The sequence below is a fragment of the Labrus bergylta genome, chromosome 4, assembly GCF_963930695.1.
Source record: "Labrus bergylta chromosome 4, fLabBer1.1, whole genome shotgun sequence".
NCBI classification, from domain to species: domain Eukaryota; kingdom Metazoa; phylum Chordata; class Actinopteri; order Labriformes; family Labridae; genus Labrus; species Labrus bergylta.
The window spans coordinates 6,690,307-6,702,784 of NC_089198.1; the positions used below are offsets into that span (position 1 = coordinate 6,690,307).

Below are 12,478 nucleotides of genomic sequence, written 5' to 3' on the forward strand. Positions count from 1 at the left end.
AAAATGTAGAATTTCAAAGGACCTCTTCTTTAAGGTTAGCATCTGAAACATCAACTCTAAAAACATTTCTTTTAAATGCTGCATCATGGTAGTTTTCAAGGATCTGATTTCCAAGCGGGTTACATTTGGATTTAGAAAAAAGTGAATCCAAATCACCGACTCTGAGCCGCTTTGATACTGAATGTATTAGTCTAATAGAGATGTTTGTGCAGGAGCTAACTGTGAGTGTGTAAAGGTTTCCCTCCTGTTCTTTAGTCCAATTAAAAGCCTAGCTTAGCAGAGAAGCACATGAAGCTAACTAGTTAACATTTTCATCACCAATCATTCTCTGTCATCGTCTCTGCTTTCTGTGACTTTCTGTCTGCCTTCAGTGAGTCAGCACGACGCTGCAGAGTCACCTTAAGTCAGTCCAGAGGGAGCCGGTGTCTGCTGCAGAGTTACTGTCTCTCACATCCAGCCCTGTGGATCATTTCAGGTTGAATTGACTTGATGTGAACAACCGTAGACACACACACACACACACACACACACACACACACACAGATACACCTTCAGGTACTGTTTTGTGCAATTAAAGGTAAATATGCAAACACACAGGAAGGTGCATTTACAAGTGCCACTGAATATTCCCCCATGGGGCATGAAGACCTGCACACACCCTTATGTTCATTTGAGCTCACACACACACTTGCAGACAACTCAAGTGGTTATATAATAAACCTGCACATGTGAGTTTTAATTCATTTATGCTGTCGGTGCTCAGTACAAGTATGAATATTTTCAACAATTCTAAAATCTTCTGTGGAGCTCCCATCAGCAACCTGTTAGCGTAGCTTAGCATTGAGCACGGAAACTCCCAGCTCTGCACAGAGGTAACAACTCTGACTGACCAGCGCTTAAAAAAAGTTAACTTATTAACATGTTACACCTGGATTGTCAAATTCAGACGAAACATAAAGGGCCCCAATATACGCATGGTGAAAAGCGTCTTGACGCACAGCGCTAGTGTTAGGTCACATTTGCACCTGGGCCGCCCGCTTGGAGGACTACAGCCTCTGTACATGCGGCACACGTAGCTATTAAATCTGTTTAATATTTACGGTCCAAAATCCTGTTGTGTGGGAAGAACATCGGAAATTGTTTTAGCTAACAGCTAGCCACATTTAGCTTTACCATCATGTTTCTTTACTCTTAAGTCGCGTTTGACGACGCAAGATTACACGTTGACACGTTGACACGTTACACACTGATGATTTCCACCCCTAGCAGAGACTAAACACATCATCATCCTGGTTCAAGCTGTTTTCTCCTCAGCCTTTGCACTTTACGTCCATCTTGTCTCTCCCTTTACAAACGTTATCAGGGTGTTTTCTTCACTGCTTTTCCTCAAGACAAGTTCAAATTGAAGTCTGATATCATTTTGCTGCAACAAACTTAATATTGCACTTTGACAAATGTATCATTTGGAGCTTTTAACTCGTGTTTTGTGCTTTTTTTTAACTCTGTCTTGTCTCTCCCTCTCTACCCGACTGTCGTAATGTTTCTTTACCTCTCCCTCACTGTCTCGTTCTACTCTGACTCTTACTCCCTCAACCTCTAAATTGATACCCACCCCCTCAACTCCACACCACCACCGCCTCTCTGCACTTCTTTAATTTGGTATCAGATTACGGCTCCGGAGAAGAGAGTTAATTACGCAGCATTCTGAATTATGGATTGCGATACAGTTTGGCAACATATTGCCTCATTTCTCACGACGGAGTGAAGCTGCGAGGGGGATTCTTCACCGTAACTTTGCAGGAATCAGAGGTGCCATGTTCAGAGAGATCTTTCTTTATGAGGAGGTGAATTTAATATTAACTTGATATCTTCTTTTGTGAAAAGCCACCTGACAGATGAAGGGCCTCATTCCAACATGCAAGGCTATCACTAAGGCTGGCGACACTCTAGACGATTATCAAATCAGATTTTAATAACATGGGAGACCACAGACATGAGGACAGTTACAACAGAAATCAGAAAACTGTTTTGGTCCTTTAAGTTAAAGTTATTCTTCATGATTAATAGCCTCCCCTATATCTTGATACCTAAAATGTTATTTCTTCTTCATTCTTGGCTTTAAAATGTGGAGTTACAACTTAAAGCTTTAAAATGTTGTTGTTTTTTTCAGCTAGCCCTTGAAAGTAAGTGTCCTTCGTGTTTCTCTCTTGTTGTTGTCCACACTTCCTTTGCCTCTGAGGTGGAGGTCGGAGCAGGCCGTGCATGAATGAGGACGGCGGTGGTTGTTGGACGACACAGTTTGATGGTGGTGGCTGGTAGCTTTGTTTAGAATAAGGACATTTATAATTGTCATGGCCGCAAGAAACCACTTCTGACTGCTGGTAGAACATTTGAACCCGGCAGCAAAGTGAAGGTAATGCAGAAATGTTGATAACTACAGTTCCTTTAATGGCCACTAGAGGCTGGCTCCAAAAGTGAGTCATCTCCTATAGACCCCTGTTTAAAAATAAAATATATATATATCTATTAGTGAAGACACCATGTACAATATTAAACATAAATCTTATCATTTGACTTAATGCTCTTTTGTCTTTTCATGAAAAATGTACGGAGGATGTTGTTGTTTTTCCCAAATCTGTGGTTTCAATTAAATTAAAGCTTACAATTATGCATAATTCTCCCTTTTAGTGACAGGTGGGTGCAATTAGCTGCATGCATCAGTGAATTTAAATCAGCCAAATAATTTGAATTGCTAAGTGGTTAATTGTACTAACAAACCATCCAGGAAGCCTTTGCTCCATTTCTTCTGTAAACTAATAGTTTTATTTAATTCATATGTTAGCCTTGGCCTACAGGTGTCGGTGCCAGCGACCGTGGTTTAGATCGATCGAGCTTAGCTTGCTAACTGGCTAATGAGTTAGCCTTGGCATTACTGTATAACTTCGATTCCTACCACCTTTCCAGCTCCACCTGTTGTCCAAATATGGCGACTTAGGTTCTTTAAAAAACGACACAAGGACGGACCAAATGCCAAACACGAGGCTTACACATGAAGGTAGAAAACCATTGATTGGCGTTACAATGCATGGTTACTTTTTGATTCAAAAACATTACATTTTTTAAGCTTATGTTTTTTTGGGGGGGGGAAGAAACTTTGCTTGTTAAGTTTTCCAATTACATTTTAATTTGCTAGTTTTATAGGATGTATAGAACATCTCAAAACCCGGAAAACTGAAACCAAAGCTATCTCCATCGCTAAATAAAGTTAAAAAGAAAAATAGAGATTTGTTGTGTTTTTTTTTTAGGTGACCAACCTGTTGAAGAATAGATTTTTAGTTTGTTTTTAATCATTGTGCTTCTAATTTAAAGCTGAATTTGCTGCCTGCTTGAGACCACACCGACAGTCTTTTGGTCTCTACAGTCCATAATCAATTTGTACATATTATAATAAAGAGGTAAACGACTTCTAGTAAATACAAGTACGGATTTCTGCGCAGATCAGACTCCACATTTACAAACCATACTATTCCTGACCTCCCCTCCCTCCCCCTCTATCTCCCCCCTAGTCATTTACATTTATATTGAATTAGAAGCCGTGGTGGAGAGCGAGTGGAGGCAGCCGAGACTGATTATAATGGGAGATTACGGACCGACTGCACCACCATTATGTCGTGTAATTACAAAGAGAGAGAGTGAGAGAGAGGAGGATGGGGCCCTTGGACGCCCACATGTCAGGATCTATTTCTTTTAGGTGGAAATAATGTCTCTCTGCTTTTTCCCCTCCACCTATTCTACCTGTAAATATTATATTATAGAGAGCCCCCCAGTTCTCGCCTCTTTTACACCCGCTTTTTATGGGTCACAATTTATTGGGGGCAAATATCAAACAAGGCGTTAAGGAGGATGTGTGGGTCCCCAAGAGGCAATTTACCGCTGCGTCTCGGTCCGCTTTATGGCTTCATTTGACTGCCATCGATCTGGTGTTGTAATGCTTGTAGGATTACCGGCCATGTACTCAGGAAAGAACTAATGGGTTCAGCATAATGTAGAGCCTGTTCGAAAAGATCATCCTCTGTGTTTCACCGTATTAAGTACAATAGAGGAACGACTCTCAGGTGGTATAGGAGTGGCTGTGGTCACGGTTCTATGGGGTGAATTAAAAATACATTACAGAGAAAACAAATCAAATCAAATGATCGCTTTATATTAAAGCAGTCAGCATTGGCTAATTAATCACCAGTAATTAAGGTGTGAAATTAATGCGTTCATTTTTTTATCAGGATTTATCTCATACTTTTTTGACTCTAAAGACCGCCCTTGATGGGCATGCAAAGCCCCCTGCAGTACCAGATGTGTGACATCACTCAGGCTCCGTCACTTAAAGGGGACATATTATGAAAAATCCAGTACTTCACTGTGTTTGAACATTTATTTGGGTAACCTGAGTGTCTACTGACCCACAAAATGTGAAATAAACCCATCCAGTCCTTTGTTTGTTGGTCTGCATAAGTCTTACAACACAGAGAAAAATGCTTTGTTTCAAATGTGCTCTCCTTGTGATGTCACAGTGGGATTCTGGTATAAAAAAAATCCCCTCCTCTCCCCTGGTATCTCCACCCATGGACTCCACCCCCAGACTAGAACAAAACTTTTGCGCAGGTCCGCCATTTTTATTCTCTCTACAGAGGAGTGATGTCTACGGGGAAAACTCAGGGGGGGTCATTTCATTTAAAGAGACACACACACCAAAACGGAGCATTCTGAGAGAGCTGGTTTCCACAGGGTCACAAACCTCCTCTGGTGCTTGATTCATGTTATATTTTGACCAAAGCACAGCACAGATGTTTCATTTAGACCACAGGGGGACTGTTTGAAAAGGTGGAGAAGGGGGATAATATGTCCTCTTTAATATTTACAGGGCAAGGCAAAGACTCCCTCTCGCTGTGGCCCTGGGAATTTGCCCCCTTTTCCCATGTGGTGATCCCCATATGACCCCTTATCGTTCAGTCTATAACAATGACGCCTGACAGATACTTTCCAATAAACTTAATGTTGGACCACACATCCTTAAATCTGCGTAAATAGCAACCCCAGGACTTCTCTTAACGACACATAACATAAATATTGGAGTATTTTCTGTATTTTATAGCATTTTCAGTTAATCAGTATGTAGTGGGAAAACTCTTAGAAGGCATCCTTTAAAAATGAGTTTAAAAGGATTTTCCCTTTATGACATTTCATTTACCTTCCTATGAAAAGATCTCAGGTTATGATCACATTAAAGAACACCAGCTGCTCAGATGGTCACTTCATGTGTTTAAACAGCAGTAAATGATTCAGATCTCACCCGTCTGAGGTGTGTAATAAAACACCTGAACAAACAGTTCCTAACATAAAGCGGGCAATAACAACACTTACTGCAGCACATTATGTTGATATTTGAGTTTGTAAGCACCGTTATCATCATTGAGTAATAAAAGGTTCATGCAGTGAAATGCTGATAGTCCTGGGTCTTTATTTATTTCTTTTTCTTTTTTTTACTCGGGGTCTCAGAGGAGCCATGATGACACTGGACAACGGCCCCACCTAGTGTTCATCGGAGCCACAGTGGATTTATGATGTCATATGACATTTATTGTGACACACAGCCTTAACATCCAGTAATGGTCGTTCTCATTTGTCCCCGGCTTGGCTGGAGATCCTTTTGCCTGTGAAGGAGCATGAACTGAATGTGTTTATTTATTTAATTGTGAGGCGGCATGTGTTCTGAAGATTAGTGTGGCACTTATGTGAATGTAATTTATGCAGGGGAACGTGGCTGTAATTATGTGTTAATGAGTTCACATGAATATACCTTGGTTGTATAGAAACTAATAATGGATGGATTTATAATAATGATATTCAACCTATTCATTAGGGTTTTTTTTTTAGTGGAACAGGGGAAAACTCAGAAACAACAGAAACCTGTCCACATTTAAATATGAAAAAAGTCTCCATATGTCATAACTTGATGCTAAAAAAAAGGAAAGAAATAAACACAATATAAACAACATTCAAAGTCAACAGAGCAATAAAACATCACATTCTGTTGTATTTAATCTTTCATATTTAAGACTAGAAGTAATGCTAAGATAAATCCAGGATGTATATATTCTCATTCTTAGTTTTTATATTTTGCTTATTTACTTTGTATTTTTTGCTCATATTGTGTGTTTGGACAACCTGCTGCTGTAACGCCACAATTTCCCGGTTTGGGATCAATAAAGTAATTCTATTCTATTCTATCACAACTGACAATAAATACAAATCATAAAAAACATTCAGGAAGCTGTATGAAAAACAAAGCATTGTGCAATCCAGATTTGAAGCTCCTGTGAGGATCTGTCAGGTTTTGATTCATTTTGGGGTCTCCCGCAGACGAACAGGGACACATATTTCACCTCTTATCTTGTCCTGTACATGTGAAGGTGATTTTTCTTTTACTAACAAAAGTTCATCCTACTCTTATTTTAAATGTCCAGCATGTTACTCACAATGCATCCATTGTTTAAACAAAACCAAAGAGTCGGCAGTAAAGCTCAGGCTGTCGCTGGTTCAAGTCCCGCTGTGGCCCAAAGCATTGAAGTTGGGCTGGTCGCTGGAGAAGAGGTGTCAGGTCACTTAAGCCCTAACAGCTCGGGCACGCTCCCTGTGTAGCAGCCCCACTCTGACATGATTAATCTTTACATCCCTAAGAGGCATCATTATTATTTATAGGCTGTTACATCGGCTGCCAAAAATGTCACACTGCAGGAGCTTTAACATACTCACTTTTATGTTTACACATTTGAATCTTAAGTGCTGTGTGTAAATGTAATAATGGGTAACATAAGAATTAACTACCAAGCATACAAGTATCCTATGGAAGCAGCTTTAAGGTCATTGGACTGAAATGACTAAAAACACAGGCGAATAATATCACTACTAATATGAAGGAGACAAAAACAACGTGCTTCTTGAGGTCCCAAGAAAACGATTTTTACCTTGAACCATGAGGTGATTGAACGTGTTCCAACATAATAATACCTGTGTTTATTACTTGATTAAAATCACTGTTATTGACTATTTATATATTATTATTGGTATTGACTATTAGCACCACCTTAAAAAGAACTGAGGGTGAAATTTCTTCTACAGAAAGAAAAGTTTTCTCTTATCGCTGGGAAGGAACTCATCCAACCTAAATTCCTCTCAGTGATCTTCTTTATGCTTCCTCATGCTCACTGAATGTTGGACTTAGAGTACCACTCTGCATGACAGTTTGTCTCTTTGTCTTGTAGAAGAGAGTAGGTTTGTCCTCCTTGTCCAAGCGAAGGATGGAGCATTGGTACATTTTTCTTCATAAGGCCCATAGTACCTGAACCCATGTCTTCTTATTTAAGCTCTCAGCAGCAGCAGCTTTCGATCTCAAGGACTCATCTTGTGTGTTTGGCCTCGCTCTTGGTCTTTGATGAAAGTGCTTTTGGTGAGCTCGCTCCATCATCTTAGTCTGAGTAACCTTTAGGTCCCATATGATGCACATAAACACACTTTACCATGTTTTTAACCGAACACTAATGTGTCCCTCGTCTGTCTACAAAAGGCTACTGGAGCTCTTAGAAACAAGCCTCCTCTGTTGGTGTGTTCCTTCCTGTGTTACGTGTTCATAAGTGTAGAGCAGTGGTGTCCAAACTTTTTTTCTTGCGGGCCAAAATTGTCGTGTTAGAATCGCTCGCGGGCCGCAGGTTTTGTTTTTTAAAATATAGATGACAAAATAGTAAGGCTTTGTAGATCAGAATCAAAAGGCTCGCTAAAGAAACCCTGTAATAAAAGGGAATCAAATATTTAGATTTCTTCGTTCTACTTTATTTGTTTTTTTCTCAGAATCCAGTCTGTAACGTGGTTCATGTTTTTGGAAATCTTTCTTCATTTAGCTCAGGTCATTTAATGGTTAAACAACAGTCTGCTTGTTTGCAAAAACTTTGTATATGTTTTTTGTTCATAGTTTACAAAAAAATGTGGAAAATAGTAAAAGCTGTAGATTTAAAAACAACAACAACAACATACATGTTACTGAACATTTTCTATTTTAGGAATATTGTTCAGCCCTTGTTAACATGAAAAAGAAAAATAAGATAATGTGCCGATCTTAATCGAGGCCTCAAAATCTTCTGATTCTTCATTTGAAGTCACGGGCCGCAAAAAAATCCCCTCAAGGGCCGCAAATGGCCCTCGGGCCGCACTTTGGACACCCCTGGTGTAGACCTTTGTACCAACTGTGTAAGACTGTGACAACAAATCCCCCCCTGCAGGGTAAAAAACCTTCTGACTTCTGACCTTAAAAAATAGATCTTGTATCTCAACGAGAATATTTCCCTGGTAAAATACAGTTAAAATAAAATACAATAAATAATAAATACAAACGAGGCTTTTACTTTGAAGGCTGAATTGGGACATACCGGAAGTAAACAATCATAACATGAAGATTCCGCTCCACATATCCTGCCTGTCACAAGAAGAGGTTTGATTCTTTGGACTTTAACCTCCGTGTATGTTTTGTTATTTGCAGATTCCGGTTCGGATTCAAGTATGAGTGCGATTCTTCCGCGGATAGAGCAGCTGTCCGCCAGAGTGGTCCGGGTTCTGGGCTGCAACCCGGGACCGATGACCCTGCAGGGAACCAACACGTACCTGGTCGGCACCGGGGAAAGGTGAGTGTGTGTGAACATTATAAACGTAATGTCTTCTTGTGAATATATTTATTTAGTACTGGTTATTTGTTTTAAACTCGCCTCTGAGGTTTTGTGTCCGTGAACACTCTTAATAAGCCCCATGCTAACATATTGAAAATGACGTCACGCCAAACTCCATTAGAAAAATACTTAATTTAGTGTTTCTTTGCTTGTGAGTGAAAGCACATTATATGTAGACCAAAAGTGATAAAGCAAACCGAATAATACTGATTCTATTGTTATTTCGGCATATATATTAGTTGCAAAAAATATGAAAATATATATAATATTTTCTTATCTGTCTTCGATCTTTGGAGATAGATATCCATTTATCTACAAGAACCAAGAACCTTTAGTGAGTACCTCTCACTTACTTCACATCAGTTGGGATTCAAAGTCACTGTGACAAGTATGCCTTTTTGTAACGGTATAACAAGACCCAAAAATGTCATTTTTATGTTTAAAATTATTTGCAGATCAGACACTTGTTGAAAAGATATGTAATGAGGAGAAGATGGATAACGTTAACAATTCAACACCAAGACACTGGTGTAACTCAATAAGAGTCTATATTCTGTTCTTTATGTTTCTGCAGTACTTGTGTTTGCATCGTGTCTCTGTGAAATGTGCACACACTGAGTGGGGATTCATTTTATCGTGCAGCCCTGTCACATGCATATGTTGTTTGATCTGATTTTCTAGGAGAGTGCTCATAGACACGGGAGAACCTGCAGTCCCTGAATACATCAGCAACCTGAAACAGGCGCTGAAGCAGTTCAACGCCAGCATCCAGGAGATCGTCGTCACACACTGGCATCATGACCACACGGGCGGAGTGGAGGACGTCTGCAGGGACGTTGCTGGCGGTCAGTTCTCGACTCAAAGTGTCGACAGTTTGCCGTGCAGGTCTGCAGCTGTAGTTGTAACAAAAAGAGGATGCTTGATAGCTGTTGTTTGGTGGCGAAGTTTCTCTCTATCCTCCCTCCTGCAGGTTCTGACGTCCGCGTCAGCAAACTGCCTCGCTCAATCAGAGTCAGCGAGAGTGCCGGAAACAAAAGCTTTACTTACCTCAAGGACGGAGATGTTGTCCAGACCGAGGGGGCCACGCTAAAGTGAGTTCTCTTTATGATAATCTAGAAATATATACTGCCGGGACTTTCACTAGATCTACAGGGAACTTAAACATGTGACCCCTTTTCAACCAAAGGTCCAGGATCTTGTTATTCTAGGGATTCAATTATTCCAGCGGTGGAAATGAACATAGTTCCTGAAAAGATCCCTGGTTCTGGGGGAGAGTTCATGTGGTTGACATATTACCCTGATCTAGAGGATGAGGTTGCCAAAGTCAATTCTTCTTCTTTTTTTTTCCCAGAGTGCTGTTCACCCCGGGTCACACTGACGACCACATGGCCTTGCTGCTGGAGGAGGAGCAGGCGCTCTTCTCAGGGGACTGCATCCTGGGGGAAGGCACGGCCGTGTTCGAGGACCTCTACGACTACATGAAGTCTTTAAAGATCCTGCTGGACTCTCAGGCTGACCTCATCTATCCCGGTGAGTCTGAAAGGTGGATGATGCCCCCTGGAGGATTTGAATGTTATGGCTTAATATTGTTTTTAAAAAAAAAAACCTTTGCAGTCGCCATATTTCACAGCAAGTCCCTCAGATTTCAGTTATAATCAATCAGTGAAGTGACTTCCTTTTCTAAGATGAAGGGCAAGAATACACACAGAAGGTCACAGGTTTGACCTCCATGAACCAGTCAAACATTTCACTGTGCAACTGTTCATATATTTTAACAACAACTCTCGTGCAGGTCATGGCCCCGTGGTTCAGGATGCGGGCTCTAAGATCAGATACTACATCAGCCATCGGGACCAGAGAGAGCAGCAGATCCTGGCAGCCATTCAGGACGGAGCAGGAAAGCCGTTCTCCTCGATGGAGCTCGTCAAGATCGTTTATAAGGTCAAGACCAAGAACTCCTCAAACTAAACCAAGAAGTAGAAATAAGATAAACTTGTTCACACAGAGATACATGTAAATATAGGAAATACTCTAAATAAGAGAAGTAATTACAAGGGACTTTAAAATGTGCAGTGACCTGTTTGTAGAGTCAGGGTTGGTCAGACTCAAATTTTGGTCATTTAAAACAACAACAACAACACTACTGACCCTTCTTTCTCCCCCAGGACACTCCTGTGAACCTGCACCCTGCAGCCAATGTGAACCTGGTTCATCACTTAAAGAAACTGGAGAAGGAAGGCAAGATCAGCTTGGGTAGGTCAGCGTTAAAATGAAAGTCCTTGACGGTTCAGTTTTACAGAATATGACATTTCTCCCGACTTTTCAGTAGGGCTGTTTAATTATGGTTTATTGCCTTTTTTTTTTTTTAGTTTATTGTGATTAATCACATTTTTATTTTCTTGTTTGAAATGTCATTATTTCGCACCTGAATTTTTTTTTATTGTGTGGCTTTTATTTTGAATTTTACATCCCCACTCCCTCCTCTCAATATTTCCTGTCTCTCTTAATCTGTCCTATCTAATATGTTTAAAATAATAATAATGTTTAAAATTCCATGTTTCCACATTTCAAAATAAAAATTGTTAGGCTTTTATTTTGAATTTTAGTACTTTCCTAAATTGAGAGCACTTTACTTGCCGTTTGAATTCAACCCTGCTTTTATTTTGAAATACAGTAAGTTCCCCTTTGGTAGAGTGAACGTTAGGACATGAAGTTAAGCACAGAAACAGGAAGTGGTTAGGGATCCCAAACTGAGGTCAAACATCTCAAAGGAACGGTAACAAAGGTCAATGTGTGATGTCATAAGGTCAATGTGTGATGTCATAAGGTGGATATTACTTTGGACTCGTCAGCTGAGCTGTCTGAGAGTTTGTTAAAGTGAAACGAGACATTCAAAGATGCAGCAGTGTTCTTCTTTTACATCACTGAGACTACAGGGAGACACTGAGGACCACTATCTACGGAGAGCCTGAAGGGACAAAACAATAGTTAATACTGACAGCACTACTTTTAAACTAAATCTAAAACTAGAATTTGCAGTCACAGACTGAACTCAGAATAAGAATAAGAATAAGCCAGAATAAGAAATAACACAAACTTTCTCTCCCTCAGTGAATGAACCTGCAGAGAACATCAAATGGAGGAGTAACCTGTGATGTCCACGGAGGCCATGAACAACTGATGATGAACTTCTACTGATCATTTAGTAATACAGTAAATGATCCTCAGTCCTAAATGATCGACTTTGGACTTGATATTAAATGTTCAATGCCGTAGATCTGTGATTGACAGACGGTATGTTGACGGAGAATCAGGGACGGTGGTCACACGTGTTGCCTTGAAAGACGGACAGGACGGAGCTGAAGTCTGTGTTGAAGTCCAAACATGTTTTCAACGTTAGCTGCAGCAGAATGAAAAAGTGTTTTTTTTTAATGCATCGTTATAACCTGTAAACTGTTTCAACAAGTGCTTCACTGAAGTTTGTGATTGATTGGATGTGCACTAGAAACTTTTCTGCAATACATCTAAAATACACAGAAGTGAAAAAGAAGTCTACAAAATAGCATCAGTGTCAGCGAGCACATGTTCTAATACTTTTACCAAACCTTCCCAGAATGTCTCAAACTGTGATTGTGTTTTTCTGAAGTTGCATCATTCAGACTTCTTCTTCATCTGCATTCAAGTTATTAAAAACTTGATTTGATCTA

At 40.1% G+C, this 12,478-nt stretch overlaps 1 protein-coding gene across 1 annotated transcript; it reads left to right on the plus strand.

The window, feature by feature from the left end:
- The first annotated feature begins 8,484 nt into the window (after positions 1 to 8,484).
- Positions 8,485 to 12,478, plus strand: lactb2 (lactamase, beta 2). Its single transcript, XM_020657933.3, has 7 exons — positions 8,485 to 8,729; positions 9,453 to 9,616; positions 9,742 to 9,862; positions 10,123 to 10,301; positions 10,564 to 10,712; positions 10,937 to 11,024; positions 11,883 to 12,478. The coding sequence occupies exons 1-7, from the start codon at positions 8,608 to 8,610 to the stop codon at positions 11,924 to 11,926; spliced, it is 867 nt and encodes a 288-aa protein (XP_020513589.1). The 5' UTR covers positions 8,485 to 8,607; the 3' UTR covers positions 11,927 to 12,478.